The 18,874-nt window shown below is 44.1% G+C and overlaps 1 protein-coding gene across 4 annotated transcripts in view; it reads left to right on the top strand.

Moving 5' to 3' along the window:
- Positions 1–776: 776 nt before the first annotated feature.
- The window catches only part of tbc1d22a (TBC1 domain family, member 22a), a 181,392-nt gene continuing 163,294 nt past the window's right edge, over positions 777–18,874 (top strand). For all 4 annotated transcript variants that reach the window (XM_029630023.2, XM_029630021.2, XM_029630022.2 and 1 more), the window contains exons 1-5: positions 777–976; positions 1,899–1,955; positions 6,389–6,572; positions 6,739–6,964; positions 8,498–8,662. In XM_029630023.2, coding sequence (XP_029485883.1) covers positions 915–976; positions 1,899–1,955; positions 6,389–6,572; positions 6,739–6,964; positions 8,498–8,662 — 694 coding nt within the window. In that variant the 5' untranslated portion in view covers positions 777–914. The remainder of the gene's footprint in view (positions 977–1,898; positions 1,956–6,388; positions 6,573–6,738; positions 6,965–8,497; positions 8,663–18,874) is intronic.

The raw sequence follows: 18,874 nt of genomic DNA, 5'->3' as shown, positions 1-18,874 counted from the left end.
TGGTTAAGGTCTTGTACGTAAGCATTTCACAGTAAGGTCTACAGTTTGATTTATTTTTTATTTAACCTTCATTTATCTAGGCAAGTCAGTTAAGAACCGATTCTTATTTACAATGACAGCCTAACCCCGCCAATTTCTGGACAAATTGTGCAGACTCCCAATCACGGCCAGTTGTGATACAGCCTATAATCAAACCAGGGTCTGTAGTGACGCCTCTAGCACTGAGATGCAGTGCCTTAGACCGCTGTGCCACTCAGGAGCCAATTTGATTGATTTGATATCCTCCACATTCTGTACTGGAGTGTGGGCCAGAGACAGGGAGAACCTAAATCCTACCTGCCAGCTCATCTGCCATCCACACTGACCGTTTATATTATACCTCGTTCAAGTACTAGTCTGCACAAGGAAACTTAGAAATGTCCGACTTGTTCAATGGTTGTTAATCACGTGCTGCGTTTCCTATTTCCGACTAGGACTTGAACGCGGTATTATACCTCAGCGACGTTTACTGCGTTCACAAAGCTAGTCGGAACAATGAAACTTGGACATTTCTGTCTTCCTGGTTCGTTGAACGCGGGACGTTGACAACTATAACTTGTTAGCCAGTCGGACAATTCAGAGTTTCTAGTTTCGACGAGCACATGAATGCAGCATCTGACACATTTGAAGATGACGTCAAGCGCGTCTCAACTCACATACAGTAGATTGTACTTGTGATTGGGCGATGGCTAGGCATTGTGAAACTGACCAATCCCTACAGCGCTTGCTCAGACTAACGCAGCTCCAAAATGGCGGCGTTCTGAGTTTTGGAGGAGGGAACTGGGCGTAAATAAACACGCTTTAGACTTTTTTAAAACTTTCGGTAACAACACTCGCATTTTTGTGTTTGTGACATATTGTACCAGGGAAAGAAAATGTCAACTGACGGAAACAAGAAACAATTCTGGAAAAGAAATACAGCTAAGGTCCCTGGCAGGTATAAGTGACGTGTTCCTTCTTTGGTAGCTACATTTGCTCACTGCTTGTTAGCTAGCTCCGTTGCACTATTACATTCGAAATTACAGGTCACACTGACTGTAACGTTGAAACATTTAGTTTTTCACACATCCAATAATTATGTGTTGCTTCATGTCATACTTTATGGGGTTGTCAAACGTGCGCATGCTCTTGCCTCAGTGATTCAAGAGAACATACCAGCCGCTAACGTTAGCTAAATGCTTGTAGTATGAGTTCGTCGATTGGTATTCAGCTAGCTTAGCAAACCAGATAGCCAAGCCTAGCATTCCTTGCTAGCAAGTTTGTTAACTTTCTAAGGTTTTTATTTAGCTAGCTGTTGGCCTTTTCTGATTTAACTGACTCGTTGTCAGAGCGTATTGTCAATATAGCAAAAAATAAATATCAATATGACGTATTGAACTTATTTTTGATGTGTAGCTAAGTTCCAAGTAACTTTACATTTAGGCTCCAGTTCGCTAACTTTCTAAGGTTTTAATTTAGCTAGCTAGTAGCCTTTCCTGGTTGAACTGACTCGTTGTCAGAGCGTATTGTCATCATAACGTTACCAGCAATGAAATTCACAAGACGACTTATTGAACTTTATGATGTGTAGCCACGTTAAGTAACTTTACGTTTAGGCTAGATGGCTACATGCTCATCAAATAATCAAATGCGGCATCATATTGCCAACTACTGTTGACAGCTGCTTTCAAATTAAACCTAATTAAACCAAAGTTGGTCTGCTCAATGAATTCTCATTATTGGAGTGCACTTTAACTTAATCAAGGCATTAGTTGAGACATGTTATCCACTGTTTACTATAATACACTGTAATACATTAATTCAGTAGATTTTCTTGTCAAAGCATAGCAATAGGTCATTGTGTTTTTTTCCCTCCACAGCATACAACATGTGTATGGTGCTCAACATCCTCCTTTCGACCCTCTTCTGCATGCTAAGTAAGTGTCTGATTAGTTGTGCGGTATACAGTGCCTTGCGAAAGTATTCGGCCCCCTTGAATTTTGCAACCTTTTGCCACATTTCAGGCTTCAAACATAGACATAAAACTATTATTTTGTGAAGAATCAACAAGTGGGACACAATCATGAAGTGGAACGACATTTATTGGATATTTCAAACTTTTTTAACAAATCAAAAACTGAAAAATTGGGCGTGCAAAATTATTCAGCCCCCTTAAGTTAATACTTTGTAGCGTCACCTTTTGCTGCGATTACAGCTGTAAGTCGCTTGGGGTATGTCTCTATCAGTTTTGCACATCGAGAGACTGACATTTTTTCCCCATTCCTCCTTGCAAAACTGCTCGAGCTCAGTGAGGTTGGATGGAGAGCATTTGTGAACAGCAGTTCAGTTCTTTCCACAGATTCTCGATTGGATTCAGGTCTGGACTTTGACTTGGCCATTCTAACACCTGGATATGTTTATTTTTGAACCATTCCATTGTAGATTTTGCTTTATGTTTTGGATCATTGTCTTGTTGGAAGACAAATCTCCGTCCCAGTCTCAGGTCTTTTGCAGACTCCATCAGGTTTTCTTCCAGAATGGTCCTGTATTTGGCTCCATCCATCTTCCCATCAATTTTAACCATCTTCCCTGTGCCTGCTGAAGAAAAGCAGGCCCAAACCATGATGCTGCCACCACCATGTTTGACAGTGGGGATGATGTGTTCAGGGTGTTGCTTTTACGCCAAACATAACGTTTTGCATTGTTGCCAAAAAGTTCAATTTTGGTTTCATCTGACCAGAGCACCTTCTTCCACATGTTTGGTGTGTCTCCCAGGTGGCTTGTGACAAACTTTAAACAACACTTTTTATGGATATCTTTAAGAAATGGCTTTCTTCTTGCCACTCTTCCATAAAGGCCAGATTTGTGCAATATACGACTGATTGTTGTCCTATGGACAGAGTCTCCCACCTCAGCTGTAGATCTCTGCAGTTCATCCAGAGTGATCATGGGCCTCTTGGCTGCATCTCTGATCAGTCTTCTCCTTGTATGAGCTGAAAGTTTAGAGGAACGGCCAGGCCTTGGTAGATTTGCAGTGGTCTGATACTCCTTCCATTTCAATATTATCGCTTGCACAGTGCTCCTTGGGATGTTTAAAGCTTGGGAAATCTTTTTGTATCCAAATCCGGCTTTAAACTTCTTCACAACAGTATCTCGGACCTGCCTGGTGTGTTCCTTGTTCTTCATGATGCTCTCTGCGTTTTTAACGGACCTCTGAGACTATCACAGTGCAGGTGCATTTATACGGAGACTTGATTACACACAGGTGGATTGTATTTATCATCATTAGTCATTTAGGTCAACATTGTATCATTCAGAGATCCTCACTGAACTTCTGGAGTTTGCTGCACTGAAAGTAAAGGGGCTGAATAATTTTGCACGCCCAATTTTTCAGTTTTTGATTTGTTAAAAAAGTTTGAAATATCCAATAAATGTTGTTCCACTTCATGATTGTGTCCCACTTGTTGTTGATTCTTCACAAAAAATACAGTTTTATATCTTTATGTTTGAAGCCTGAAATGTGGCAAAAGGTCACAAAGTCCAAGGGGGCCGAATACTTTCGCAAGGCACTGTATGTCCAACCGTATGTCTGAGTCCCAAATGGCTCCCCATATCCTTCCAGTGCTACACAATATAGGGAATAACATGCCATTAGGGACATATTCTATAATGAATGAATGAATGGTGACTGTTACTCTCTGGTATGTAGGTAGCTTTAGTCCTTTGATAGGGGATTTAAGATGGCCATTCAGGTTGGAGTAGTGGACTGACCTGAAAATCCAGTTTCTAACTTTCAGGAAATGCTGAGGTTAAAATTCAATGCTATTATAACTTCCTTTCGCCTCAATCACACCGGCAGCGACATTGGATTTTGGTACAACAGAAGTACATTAATTTACTATGAAATGCTGTGCTTTCCTTGCGTCATTGCATTGCAGAGACAGTTGCAGTGTGTTGCATACGTTGTATTTATCCAACATACGCATCAAATGATATGGCTTGACAGAAATGGTAGCAGAAGTTTCTAACTTTCAGGAAATGCTGAGGCTAAAATTCAATGCTATTATAACTTCCTTTCGCCTCGATCACAGCGACATTGGATTTTGGTTCACCAGAACTTGAACTTTTGTTGCAGACATATCCAGATGACACTGCATACCATTTTGCACAATGACACTGTCTGTGTGATCGATGAGTTAGGACTATTGTAATTAAAAGAAACACTGCATGTCCTTGTTTGACTGTCTTTTTAAGCACCCGTTTGACTTGATTGAGGATAGGGAATTATGTCCGCTCCACTTTAGCCTGGGTGTCTAACTGTTTAATCAGCACTAGCTACATCGTTTCCTTGCCAATAGAACAGCAAATTGGCATAAGGGCAATTCCACGGTAATAACATTACGCTTTGACTCAGGTTTTTCACTTTCAAATGTATGACAAACAAAAAATACATTGATTTCAAAGTTCACCAAACCATACAAATCTATGCACAATGACTTTGGTAAGGGAATTACAATAAAATCTCCCTCATGTTTTTAAGAGACCACATTGTCCAAAAGCTCCGAATTAAGATTCAAAGATGTCTTCAGAAATAATGGCATGTCAGCTCATTTTTTACAAGTTTGAACATCACAGCGGAGGACAGTACAATACAGCAGCGTTCAGTAAAGTATGCTACTGTATTGTCTTATATTATACTGTACTATTGTATGTAACTTTACTGTACTGTGCTCTACTCACTGTTCTGTGCTCTACTCCCTGTACTGCACTCTGCTATCCAAATTTATGTCTGTGATGATAGGTTCAGATTTGGTCCAGTGCGTTTTGTCTGTGGATGTTCACATCAAGGCCAGGGTGGCCTGACCAAATGTGAACTACTTATGTCCATGAACGTCCGGTGTTGGCCGTTACTCAGTGAGTGAGGATGCTGGTTACAGTAAATTGAAAGAGAGAGGGCTCATGGATATGTGTCAGTAAGAGCAGGAAGAGGTGACATTAACTGGGTCCATTAACATTAACACTCTTGGTTTGACCACCAGACAACAAAGACAAAGAAATCAGTTCTGAGCTGAACATAAGTATGCCAGTGGAAGAGAGGACAGTAAGAAGGTTACCCAACTGTGGTTTGTGACACATTATTTTCCATTGTAGCCATTTCAGTTGCAGTGGTTTTTTGGGGGGGTAATTCGGCTACCAATTTGGTAACTGATTAGGAGTTTTAATAATTAGTAAACAAAATTGATATCAGTAAATTCACTGTAACTAACTGGTAGGTCTACCATTACTTGTTACTTCTGTGAGCTTACATTATCCTCTATTCTATATAGGTAACCAAATAATAATCTCTCTACTGGCTCTTTGGGCTGTGCAGCACAGTTCAGTCCAGCCCAGTCCAGCATAGTTCTGAAACTCCACCCATCTCCTCACGTACCTGTATACCAAGTATATTCTCCCAACTGTTGGTTGTGGGTTGACAAGGAGAGAGCGGAAACAGATGAATCAGCTGATCTTCAGTAATAGGCTTTTGTTGCTTTGCCTTTAGATTAAAGTGCTGCAAGTCTAATCATGTGGCTGATGTCCACAGAGGGGTTTATCTCATTTACTTGTTATTGTTAGGCTGACTTCCATGGTTTTATCACCTGTCAGGAGTGGGCTAGTCACAAGTAGAGTCATATTGAACTTGGCTTTGCTTTTGTTATGCTAATGCTTTCGTTTTGAGTGAAAATAATAAGATGGAAAGGAAGGGTCCCCTCTCCCTCTCTCCTTCCACCCGTGCTGCTTTTCAATCTCTGGTGCACACCTGAGTCTCATGGACACGAGAGGAAAAAGGATAAATTAAATTGGCTTTTTATTACGTTTTTTCCCCCCCTGAAGAAAACGTCTCTCATACACAAAGGAAGGTTTTCTGTGAGAAATTGTTGTTAATTGATTTAATCTGCGCTGTGATTGTGTACCTTTTACAATAAGCTTTTTGAAATAATTCAAATATATGCTGACTCATTGATTGTCCTTTCAGAATGTTTTTGTGATTGTTTAATTTCTTTCATTATGGTCATTCAGTTTTTCCCCCCCAACATTCTCGTCAGTCAGTTCTTTTCAACATCGGCTCGCTGCTTCAACGTGATGTTTGTGAAGTGGCCCTACCAGGGTGAATTTGTCTGCCAGTCCTAATCTTTCATGGTCTTTCTGTTCATCCTTTCTAAGTTTTACACCTGTCATTCAATTCACCATTATTACCAACCTCTTCCACCTTCCGCTAAAAGAATAACATGAATTGAAAATACATGTATAATTTGGTGTTTTTGGTCTCTTTTTTTAATGCTTTGGATGACTTCTAGTACCCTTAACTTCTCATCTTTCCCCATCTTAGTCTAATCAAAGTGGGCAACAAGCCCCAGATGACACCGGGAGGGAAGCCAAAGAAAGCCACCACCTTCCAGGAGTTTGAGAGCATCACCAGCGATGCCTGGGACGTGGGGGACGACGACGACGAGCTGCTCGCCATGGCCGCACAGAACCTCAACATCGAGGTCGTCATGGAAACCGCCAACAAGGTGATTCTATGCTGTCAACATACACAGCAGTCAGTCGTCCTTGGGTGTTTCAAAGGCCCTTATGTACTCATAAGCCCTGTTTATATTAACTTATATGCCCTTATAATACATTAAGCTGTTTTTAAGGAGTTACATTTTTTAAAAATATGTTATTGTCATTTTGCAGGTGATTGAGAACCACAGCAAGCAGCAGGAGAAGCAGAGACAGGACGATGCCGATGCGTCAGAGCTGGAGGACCGAGAGGAAGAGGAGCATGAGGAAGAGGTGGAAGAGCAGTGGGAGGAAGGGGAGGAATTGACCCCTGAGGTGTCGTTTGCTTGTGAGCCCAGCCCGCTCAGTGATGGCAGACTGGTGAAGTCACTGAGTGAGGCCCCCATCGGATCACCTAAGGGTAAGTAGACATGTTGCACGTTTCTCTTCTCGGTCTCTCTCCTCTCTATCCATCAATCAACAAACAGACAAAAAATGTAAGCGTGAGGTGACAGATGTGAGGAGCAACTTCCTAACAAGGAAGGAATCTTGAAAGGAGGAACCCCACTCCATAGGGCCCATCATTTCCTCTGTCTTCAGTCTTCACCCACTCCTTCTATACACAATATTTCCTCTCCCCCTGCCTCTGCTCTGAGCCTGCTAGGCTTTTCATGTTCATTTGTTAGTGTGGTAGCAGCAGCAGAGGGTGGTGTTTGTCTTGTGCAGTATGGAACATCTGCCTGCTGTCTGTGATGGTGCAGGAGATAACACAGCAGCCCGTAGCAGCCCTAACTCCAGTATTATCTCCATGGAGGAGACACTGGCAGAGTAGACGCTGTCTGGGGTCTGCTCCATTCATCTGTGTTGATCAGTACACACGCATATATATCTCTCACTCTCTCACTCACACACACAAAAGACAGATCCGCGCATCTGATGTGTTCATACACTGACCCCTACTCGCCCACAGACCCCTACTCGCCCACGGACCCCTACTCGCCCACGGACCCCTACTCGCACACTGCCCTTCCTGCTGGGAGAGACCTCATATTGTCTGTGATTGTTCTGCTCTCTATTGTAGTGCTTGGGTAAATGATATATCATGGTGATTATGCAGTGGAGGTTGAGCGACCCACTCTGTTCTTTGCCTGCAGGAAGTGATAGTATTCACACACTCCCCTTTGCATGCTGTGTTCAAACCAAGCTGCCGTCTTGAGCTCAACTCATCACAAAAAATCTGTGTTCATTTTCCTTTAGTCACATCACTATAATATTGTTGTCGGTCTGGTAGCTTCTCTCTACCCCGTCTCCTCTCCCCTCTGTCTAACCTGGCACTCCCCTCCCTCCACGCTTTCAGCCTACAAACAAGCTGCTCTCTGCTAATGGAGAGACAGGCAGAGAGAGAGAGTGGCCTGACCTCGGCCCTGCAGCACTCTACACCTTCTCTGGGTGTCCTCCGCTGTCCTCTACTTCTGCTGCTGGGAACAAACTCTACTCTGCCTTGTTATTGTCTGTAATGGGGCTCCCGAGTGGCACAGCGGTCTAAGGCACTGCATCTCAGTGCTAGTCGTCAGTACAGAACCTGGTTCGATTCCAGGCTGTATCACAACTGGCCGTGATTGGTAGTCCCATAGGTAGGCGCACAATTGTTAGGGTTAGGCCTGGGGTAGGCTGTCATTGTAAGTAAGAATTTGTTCTTAACTGACTTGTCTAGTTAAATAAATATAAAAATGTGGATTTGCTGTTACTGTAGTGGAGAAAGGTGGTTGGGTTACACAGTGTTTGTGTGACAGTATTGTATGACATGTGAATTCAATGGGTGTGCTCAGAGGAATGGTGCTTGCAACAGGTGTGCGTGTTTATCTGTGTTTTTGTGTGTGACCAAGTGTGTGCATCTTTGTGTGTGTGTGTGTTTGTTGTTCTCAGTATCTCTCCCCTCTCTCTGTTTATCCAGATGCGTCGCTCCACAGACAGCAGTCCCTGCCCCACCGGCCCACCATCCCCATGGTGGCTCGTATAGCTGACCAGAACACCTCCGGGACCCCAGCCATGACAGAGAGGGAGGCATCCCGCCTGGACAAGTTTAAACAGGTCCTGGCTGGACCCAACACTGACCTTGGTATGTTGCTGGATATTAATTACAGATCTAAAATCAGACTCATGTAGGAATGGTGCTCATATGGATCATCGAACCCAATACCTTTTTGAAGCTCTGATATGTGCTTCGTGTAGGAATGTTACCACTCAACCACACAGGTTCACCCCAATCCTGAACTAAACCATTTAGGGGAAAGATATCTGACCTTGTATCATTGTGTTGGGTTGCAACACCTCCCCGTCTCACCTTCTAATGGAAAACCCAGTTCACAGCTCTGTGGTAAAGAACTCCATCTGAGAAAACAAGCAGTGAAACATCTGCTGTGTTCTAACGATGCCATATGAATAGCTGAGGGGGAACTAAACTTTGCCATCTGGCCAGTGGCCACCGTGCATAATCCAAGGGACACAAATGATGCTTTTAGTTTGTACTTGCTCGTTCTCTAGCTTTACTTCTACTGTACTCCTTTGAGACGAGATGGTGCTTTAACTTGTGATCCAAGGCCGTAATGGGGTAACTGCAGTAGCTTTGGTATTCTTCCATGGGCATTTATATGGCCGATTTGAACATTTGTTTTATGCTTTCAACTTCTAAGGGCTGTTCTATGGAGGATTTAAAGTTCTATGGATGATTTGAAGGAGTCTATTCACCCTTTGACTTCCGCTTGTTCTCCTATAAGTTTCAAGGTTTTGTTCTTTGTCAGTCCTCTAATCCTGCAGTATCTGTCTGGCTTATCAGCTCCGTCCTGGAAAGGCATGGGGGCAGATTGGTATGACTTGCATTGGAGCTGCTCGGGTGTGTGTGTGTGTGTGTGTGTGTGTGTGTACTTAAGTGTTGTCAGACTCGTTCTTAACCATTTTGTACCGTTGATGATTTTCCCTGCAGTCGGCTTTTGTAATGCTCTGAATATCCTTGTATGTGTGCTGTTTGATCCGCCTCAATGATTCCAGCTTCCGTCGTTGTGCCTGAGCCAGAGGTGAAGGCGTCTTAGCGAGGTTATACCTGTGAGGGAGTCGGTTCTATTGTTTGAGTCATTGTGATAGCGCTGATTCAGCCCAGTGGCTAGATCATTTTGTGAGGCTATGTGTCACTGACTGTCTCTCTGGTTTATACAACGGGAGGTAAGCTATTAGTCATGAAGTGGTTCAGGGTCGTGCTGAGACACACGAGGGAATAGGATTGGGGTAAGTGAGGTGCTGAATGTCAAAGAAGACCACTTCTGATTTTGAAAGGCAAAGACCATAACAGGTTTGCCTTTTTTGCCAAACATTCCATTTTCAGTAGACGCATGTAACCGGGACAACTCATGACTAAAGAAGGGTCCACTGTATAGAGCTTGAGACACAAGTTGATACACAACCTGTGGTTTTAATGTCACATGTACAAGTACAGTGAGATGCATTTCTTGCAAACTCAAAACCCAACAATGCAATTATCAATAACAATATATTACTAGAAAAATACACAAGAAATTAGAATATGAAATACACAAAGTAAGTAACCATACTATATGCTGGAAATATTTAAACAGTCAGGTCTAATACCATATTTATGTGTGCAGGGATACTGGAGTGATGGAGGTAGATAGATTTTATTTGTTTATTTTGATTTAAGTAGGCAGGTCAGTTAAGAACAAATTCTTATTTACAATGATGGCCTAAAGGGATTAGGCAATAGGATATAAGATAAACAGAGTAGCAGCAGCTTGCGGGTGTGTAGAGTTTATAAATTATTGTTTTTTATTTAAATTATTACATTTTTTAGTTAACTAGGCAAGTCAGTTAAGAACAAAATCTTATTTCCAATGACGGCCTACCGCGGGCCAAACCCTAACCCCGACAACGCTGGGCCAATTGTGCGCTGCCCTATGGGACTCCCAATCACGGCCGCCGGTTGTGATACAGCCTGGAATGTTTGAGTGAGGAAATGATGGAGTGAGAGTTTGTGAGTGTGTAGAGTCCTGTGAGTGTGCATAGAGACAGTGCGAGATTGAAATAAAAGGTCAATAATGATACAAGGTTAATTAACACAGTTCGTGTAGCTATTTTGTTAGTTAGTCGTATTGCTTGGGGAGAGAAGCTGTTCAGGTGTCTGATGTACCTCTTGCCATGCGGCAGCAGGGAAAATAGTATATAGCTTGGGTGGTTGACGATTTTCCGGCCTTATTTTCACACTGCCTGATGTAGAGATCCTGGATGGTAGAGAGCTTGGCCCCACTGATGTACTGGGTTGTCTGCACAACCCTCTGTAGGTCCATGTGATCGAGGGCGGTGCTATTGCCATACCAAGCAGTGATGCAGCCAGTCAATATGCTCTCAATGGTACAGCTGTAGACCCTTTTGAGGATTTGAGGGCCCATGCCAAACCTTTTCAACCACCATTTTAAGTCCTTAGTGATTTTGGCACAGAGGAATTTGAAGATCTACTTGCTCCACTGCTGCCCTGTTGATGTGGATGGGGGCGTGTTCGCCACCCCTGTTTCCTGAAGTCCATGATCAGCTTCCTGGTCCTGCTGACGTTGAGGAAGAGGTTGTTGCTATGTGACCACACTGCCAGGTCACTGACCACCTCCCTGTAGGCTGACTCATTGTCGCCGGTGATCAGGCCTACCACCGTCGTGTTATCAGCAAACTTGATAATGGTGTTGGAGTTGTGCATGGCCACTCAGTTGTTGAACAGGGAGTACAGGAGGGAACTAAGCACACACCCCTGTGGGGCCCCTCTATTAATGGTCAGCATGGCGGGATGTCCAGGATCCAGTTGCAGAGGGAGGTATTCAGACCCAAAGTCCTAAGCTTGGTGACGAGCTTAGAGTGGACAATAGTGTTGAACACTGAGCTGTAGTCAATTAACAGCATTCACACATAGGTATTCCTCTTATCTAGGTTGCTGAGGGCAGTGTGAAGTGCAATTGAGATTGCATCATCTATGGATCTGTTGGGGCGGTATGCAAACTGGAGTGGGTCTAGTGTGGCTGGGATGAGGCAGTTAATATGTGCCATAACTTGCCTCAAAGCACTTAACAATTAGAGAAGTTAGTGCCACAGGGTGGTAGTCATTGTGACATGAAGCCAAAGAGTTCTTAGGCGCAGGAATGATTGTGGTCATCTTAAAACGTGGGGATTACAGACTGGGACAAGGAGAGGTTGAAAATGGACTGTAGTCCCTGCCACATACGGTGGGTGGTGGAGTCTGTAATGATTCCACCGTATTCCTATATTATCCTTTTGCTCGTTTGATTACTTTGCGGAGGTCATAGCAGGCCTTCTTCTAATTATTCCTGTCTTTGGCCATAGCATCAGGGTTGTCTAAGATGGCACTGTGTGCGGTAGCCCTGTTCTTTAGTTAAGCGCCAACTTGTTGATCCAGGGCTTTTGATAGGGGAAGCAGAAAACCCTCATCGTGGGTACTACGTTGCTGATGCATTTTCTAATGAAGTCTGTGACGGAGGTGGTTAGCTCGTCAATGTTGGCGCTGTAGTCTCAACATATTCCAATCAGCACTAGCAGAGCAGTCCTGTAGCATAACCTCTGATTCTGGTGACCGTTTCTCAACCGAGCGAATTGCAGGTACTTCTTGTTTGAGTTTCTGCTTGTAAACAGGAAGCAAAAGTACAGAGTCATGATCTGATTTTGCCAAATGGATGACGAGGGAGGGCCTTGTATGCATGCTTGACAGGGTAGAATAGCAGTGGTCTAGGACTTTATCGCACGTAGTTGCCTTGGAGAAGTGTTGATGGAAGTTGGGCATCAAATCAAATTTATTTGTCACATACACCTGGTTAGCAGATGTTAATGCGAGTGTAGCGAAATGCTTGTGCTTCTAGTTCCGACAATGCACTAATAACCAACGAGTAATCTAACCTAACAATTCCAAAACTACTACCGTATACACACAAGTGTAAAGGGATAAAGAATATGTACATAAAGATATATGAATGAGTGATGGTACAGGACAGCATAGGCAAGATGCAGTAGATGGTATCGAGTACAGTATATACATATGAGATGAGTAATGTAGGGTATGTAAACAAAAGTGGCATAGTTTAAAGTGGCTAGTGATACATGTGTTACATAACGATGCAGTAGATGGTATCGAGTACAGTATATACATATGAGATGAGGAATGTCAGGTATGTAAACATTATATTAAGTAGCATTGTTTAAAGTGGCTAGTGATATATTTTACATCAATTTCCATCAATTCCCATTATTAAAGTGGCTGGAGTTGAGTCAGTATGTTGGCAGCAGCCACTCAATGTTAGTGGTGGCTGTTTAATAGTCTGATCGCCTTGAGATAGAAGCTGTTTTTCAGTCTCTCGGTCCCCGTTTTGATTCACCTGTACTTTCCTCGCCTTCTGGATGATAGCGGGGTGAACAGGCAGTGGCTCGGGTAGTTGTTGTCCTTGATGATATTTTTGGCCTTCCTGTGACATCGGGTGGTGTAGGTGTCCTGGAGGGCAGGTAGTTTGCCCCCGGTGATGCGTTGTGCAGATCTCCCTACCCTCTGTAGAGCCTTACGGTTGTGGGCGGAGCAGTTGCCGTACCAGGCCGTGATACAGCCCGACAGAATGCTCTCGATTGTGCATCTGTAGAAGTTTGTGAGTGCTTTTGGTGACAAGCCAAATTTCTTCAGCCTCCTGAGGTTGAAGAGGCGCTGCTGCGCCTTCTTCACGACGCTGTCTGTGAATTCAGTTTGTCCGTGAAGTGTACGCCGAGGAACTTAAAACTTACTACCCTCTCCACTACTGTCCCATCGATGTGGATAGGGGGGTGCTCCCTCTGCTGTTTCCTGAAGTCCACAATCATCTCCTTAGTTTTGTTGACGTTGTGTGTGAGGTTATTTTCCTGACACCACACTCCGAGGGCCCTCACCTCCTCCCTGTAGGCCGTCTCGTCGTTGTTGGTAATGAAGCCTACCACTGTAGTGTCGTCCGCAAACTTGATGATTGAGTTGGAGGCGTGCATGGCCACGCAGTCGTGGGTGAACAGGGAGTACAGGAGAGGGCTCAGAACGCACCCTTGTGGGGCCCCAGTGTTGAGGATCAGCGGGGTGGAGATGTTGTTACCTACCCTCACCATCTTGGGGCGGCCCGTCAGGAAGTCTAGGACCCAGTTGCACAGAGCGGGGTCGAGACTCAGGGTTAAGCTCAGTTACCTTAGCTTTCTTGGGAACAGGGACAATGGTGGCCCTCTTGAAGCATGTGGGAACAGCAGACTGGGATAAGGATTGATTGAATATGTCCGTAAACACACCAACCAGCTGGTCTGCGCATGCTCTGAGGGCGCGGCTTGGGATGACATCTAGGCCTGCAGCCTTGCGAGGGTTAACACGTTTAAATGTTTTACTCACATCGACTGCAGTGAAGGAGAGTCCGCAGGTTTTGGTTGCGGTCCGTGTCAGTGGCTCTGTATTGTCCTCAAAGCGGGCAAAAAAGTTATTTAGTCTGCCTGGGAGCAAGACATCCTGGTTCGTGATGGGGCTGGTTTTCTTTTTGTAATCCATGATTGACTGTAGACACTGCCACATACCTCCTTGTGTCTGAGCTGTTGAATTGTGACTCTACTTTGTCTCTATACTGACGCTTAGCTTGTTTGATTGCCTTGTGGAGGGAATAGCTACACTGTTTGTATTCGGTCATGTTTCTGGTCACCTTTCCCTGGTTAAAAGCAGTGGTTCGCACTTTCAGTTTCACGCGAATGCTGCCATCAATCCACGGTTTCTGGTTTGGTAATGTTTTAATTGTTGCTATCGGAACAACATCATCAATGCACTTTCTAATGAACTCGCTCACCGAATCAGCATATTCATCAATGTTGTTGTTTGATGCAATACAAAACATATCCCAGTCCACGTGATGGAAGCAGTCTTGGAGCGTGGAATCAGATTGGTCGGACCAGTGTTGAACAGACCTGAGCGCGGGAGCTTCTTGTTTTAGTTTGTCTGTAGGCAGGGAGCAACAAAATGGAGTCGTGGTCAGCTTTTCCGAAAGGAGGGCGGAGGAGGGCCTTATATGCGTCGCGGAAGTTAGAATAGCGATGATCCAAGGTTTTACCAGCCCTGGTTGCGCAATCGATATTCTGATTGAATGTTTTCTTGTTTTCAGATTAGCCTTGTTAAAATCCCCAGCTACAATGAATGCGGCCTCAGAATATGTGGTTTGCAAAGAGTCAAATAAAGTTTGTTCAGGGCCATCTGTGTCTGCTTGGCGGGGAATATATACGGCTGTGATTATAATCGAAGAGAATTCCCTTGGTAGATAGTGCGGTCGACATCTGATTGTGAGGAATTCTAAGTCAGGTGAACAGAAGGACTTGAGTTCCTGTATGTTGTTGTGATCACAACACGTTTCGTTAATCATAAGGCATTCGCCTCCGCCCCTCTTCTTACCAGAAAGATGTTTGTTTCTGTTGGCGCGATGCGTGAAGAAACCAGCTGGCTGCACCGATTCCGTTAGCGTCTCTTGAGTGAGCCATGTTTCTGTGAAGCAAAGAACGTTACAGTCTCTGATGTCCCTCTGGAATGCTACCCTTGCTCGGATTTCATCAACCTTGTTGTCAAGAGACTGGACATTGGCGAGTAGTATGCTAGGGCGTGGTGCGCGATGTACCCGTCTCCGGAGCCTGACCAGAAGACTTCGTTTCCCTCTTTTACGACGTCGTTGTTTTGGGTCGCAGGCTGGGATCCATTCCGTTGTCCTGGGTGGAAGGCAGAACACAGGATCAGATTCGGGAAAGTCATATTCCTGGTCGTACTGATGGTGAGTTGACGTTTTTCTTGTATTTAGTAGTTCTTCCCGACTGTATTTAATGAAACCTAAGAGTACCTGGGGTACCAATGTAAGAAATAACACGTAAAAAAACAAAATACTGCGTAGTTTCCTAGGAACGCGAAGCGAGGCGGCCATCTCTGTCGGCGCCAGAATTGAATGGCTACCAGATATCTCACATTCTCTCACATTTCAGGTTGGCAACACGGGGATCCCAAACATGAGCAATAAAACTACTATTGATACAGAAACTGTTTCCCCTTTTTCACAGCAACGGTTTTCTTTTTTCTTTGCCCTTAGAGACAAACATGACTTTGTGACGGCATATTAAAGTTGCCGGCAACCAGAAAGGCAGTGTATGTTCTCCTGCTTGTTTATATCCTTGTACAGTTTAAGCGCCAGCTTGTTAATTTTTGTCTTGAGGTGGAATGTATACAGCAGTCATGATGACAGCTGAAAAGGGTCAGCATTTGACCATCAGACGGGTGAACAGTGGGTCGACACTTCCACCAGTCTGGAATTAGCACACCAGTTGTTGTACTTGAAGAGGCAACCCCCCCCCCATCGGATTTCCCCGACTTCACTGTCCTGTCTGCATGAAAATATCCTGTCTGCATGAAAATATCCTGTCTGCATGAGTCCTTAGCCGTAGTATATTGGCCATATACCACACCACCTTGGGTCTTATTGCTTAGGTATACCAAGGGTATGACAAAACATGCGTTTTACTTCTCTAATGATGTTGGTAACCAGTTTATAATAGCAATAAGGGACCTCAGGGGTTTGTGGTATATGGCCAATATACCACGGCTGCCGGCTGTATCCAGGCACTCCTGGTTGTGCATAGAACACCCCTTAGCTGTTGTATATAGACAATATACCACACCCCCTTGGGCCTTATTGCTTAAACATGTCCCTAAAAACAGCAATTTACAATGTTTCCCTTTGTTGAAACCCTGCGTGAATGTTTGTTGGTCCTGTCGCCATGACTACGACAACTTCAGTGAAGCTAGCCGACGTTAGCTTCTATGCTAACAGACTTTTCTAAATTAATTAAACTATCAAAACACCATCAAAAAAAGAAGAATGTGCTGTGTTATTACACTCCGCTGAACTCTGTTTAATTTCCTCTGCTTTATAACTCGCTCACCATAAAATGTGTTTATCTGGTGGTGTTCTCTTCAGTTTTCAGTTGGCTCTCACTGACTCACTAACCAGGCAGTGTAGCGTGAGAGTGCGTGAAGCAACCACTAGAGCGAGCAGCTCTCTCGGTGGGCCAAAAGAAGCACAACACCCCTAGACTCTTTGAAAGATTAGGCTACCAGATATCTCACATTCTCCCACATTTCAGGTTGGCAACACGGGGAACCCAAACGAGCAATAAAACTACTATTGATACAGAAACTGTTTCCCCTTTTTCACAGCAACGGTTTCCTTTTTTCTTTGCCCTTAGAGACAAACTAGGACCAACAATAGTATCCTGCCTCTGACCATACTGGTATATGAATTCATCAGTATAATACCAACCAACCTCTTGATCTTGAGGAGTTTAATTATTTAAAGCATTGTACTGCCGTTGTACTACGTTAACGCATAATTCATAAAGATGGTACCATATGTATAATGCAGTTTTAAAACCATGCTATTTCAATGAGGCAATACCATGGTATTATTTCTGATCATGGCAGTACCATACTTCAACGCTAAAACCATCGGAATTGGGGTAAGTAACTGCCGATCTGATGTTCAAGAGTTCTTGTCGGTTGTGAGAAATGATAGCGGATTTATTTAGTGAAAATAGAGTAAAAGTAAATGGCAAAATAATCACAAAGTAGCAAAGTTCTGTCGACGCTTGCAAAACGGCGGCAATCCAGTATGGCGCTATCTTGTGAGGTCATAAGAGGATTTAAAGCCATCCATATACCAGTACATGTCTTCATCTGTCATCTGTGTATTATTATGGACCCCTGAGAGGAGGGAGATGGAGGCTGGGGGGGAGCAGCAGGGTACAGTCAGTGATTCTAAGTCTGTCAACAGTGATTACACCAGGCCAGCAGTCGGGATCTGCTTTTTAAATGGAGTTGTCGCTGCTTTATTACATATCCAAGCTGACTAGCCAGACGCATGATGCCAACGATGAAATATGAACTTAATTCAGAGGCCATAATTAAGCCACACAGAGGTAGAGGGCAAAACAGACAGCGAGAGAGGGGGAGATTGGCAGAGGGTAAGGGAGACAAATCGATTGATGGAGAGAAAGAGAGAGCCTGTTGACAGAGATGGATGGGTGTGTTGTCCTGTGGTTGAGGTGGCCGACCTGGTTTTTGTCCTGGTCTCCCCTCTGTGACGTCAAATCAAATGTTATTGGTCATATACACATGGTTAGCAGATGTTAATGCGATTGTAGCGAAATGCTTGTGAAGAAAAGTGATTGAGTGTATTGCAAAGCAAATTCTATCAGCATATTGATTGCACTATGCAATTGCACTATATTTGTTCTCAAATTTGCTTTGTTAAAATCCCCAGTTACATTAAATGCAGCCTCAGGATATAGGGTTTCCAGTTTACATAGAGTCTAGGGAAGTTCCTTGAGGGCTGTCTTGGTGTCTGTTTGATGGGGAATGTACACCGCTGTCACGATAACTGACGAGAATTCTCTTGGGAGGTAATATGGCCGGCATTTGATTGTGAGGAATACTATGTTAGGTGAACAAAAGGACTTGAGTTCCTGTATGTTGTTATGATTACACCATGAGTCGTTGATCATGAAGCATACACCCCCGCTCTTCCCAGAGAGGTGTTGCATGGAAAATCCTGGTGGCTGAACCGATTCTGACAACATATCCCGAGAGCCATGTTTCTGTGAAACAGAGGATTTTACAATCTCTTCTGTCTCTCTGGAAAGCAACCCTTGCTTGAATTTCATCTACCTTGTTGTCAAGAGACTGGACATTGGCGAGTAGTATACTCAGGAGCGGTGGGCGATGTACACGTTTACGAACCTGACCAGAGGGCCGCTCCGTCTGCCCCTTCTGCGCCGCCATTGTTTTGGGCCGGCTTCTGGAATTAGGTCCATTGTCCTGGGTGCTGGTCCAAACAGTGGATCATCTTTGGGCAAGTCGTATTCCTTAGTCGTAATGTTGGTAAGTTGACTCCGCTCATATGTCCAATAGTTCTTCCCGGCTGTATGTAATAAGACTTACGATTTCCTTGGGTAAAAATGTAAGAACTCAAAATACTGCATAGTTTCCTAAGGACTCGAAGCAAGGCGACCATCTCTGTTGGCGACATCTTACTTTTTTCATCACAGCATCTGTAGAATTACATAGCCATTTATCAGTCCTCTCACCACCAACAGCGCTCGCTTAAACCTCCATCTCTCTCGCTCTGTCGCTCTTTCTCGCTCAAAACTCATCTACTCATCCCTCTCTCAATCACACAGCTATCAATCCTGGGAGACGCTG

Source organism: Oncorhynchus nerka, linkage group LG23 (assembly GCF_034236695.1).
Source record: "Oncorhynchus nerka isolate Pitt River linkage group LG23, Oner_Uvic_2.0, whole genome shotgun sequence".
Lineage (NCBI taxonomy): Eukaryota > Metazoa > Chordata > Actinopteri > Salmoniformes > Salmonidae > Oncorhynchus > Oncorhynchus nerka.
The sequence above is the reverse complement of the archived record's forward strand: the minus strand, read 5'-3'. Positions and strand labels throughout refer to the sequence as shown.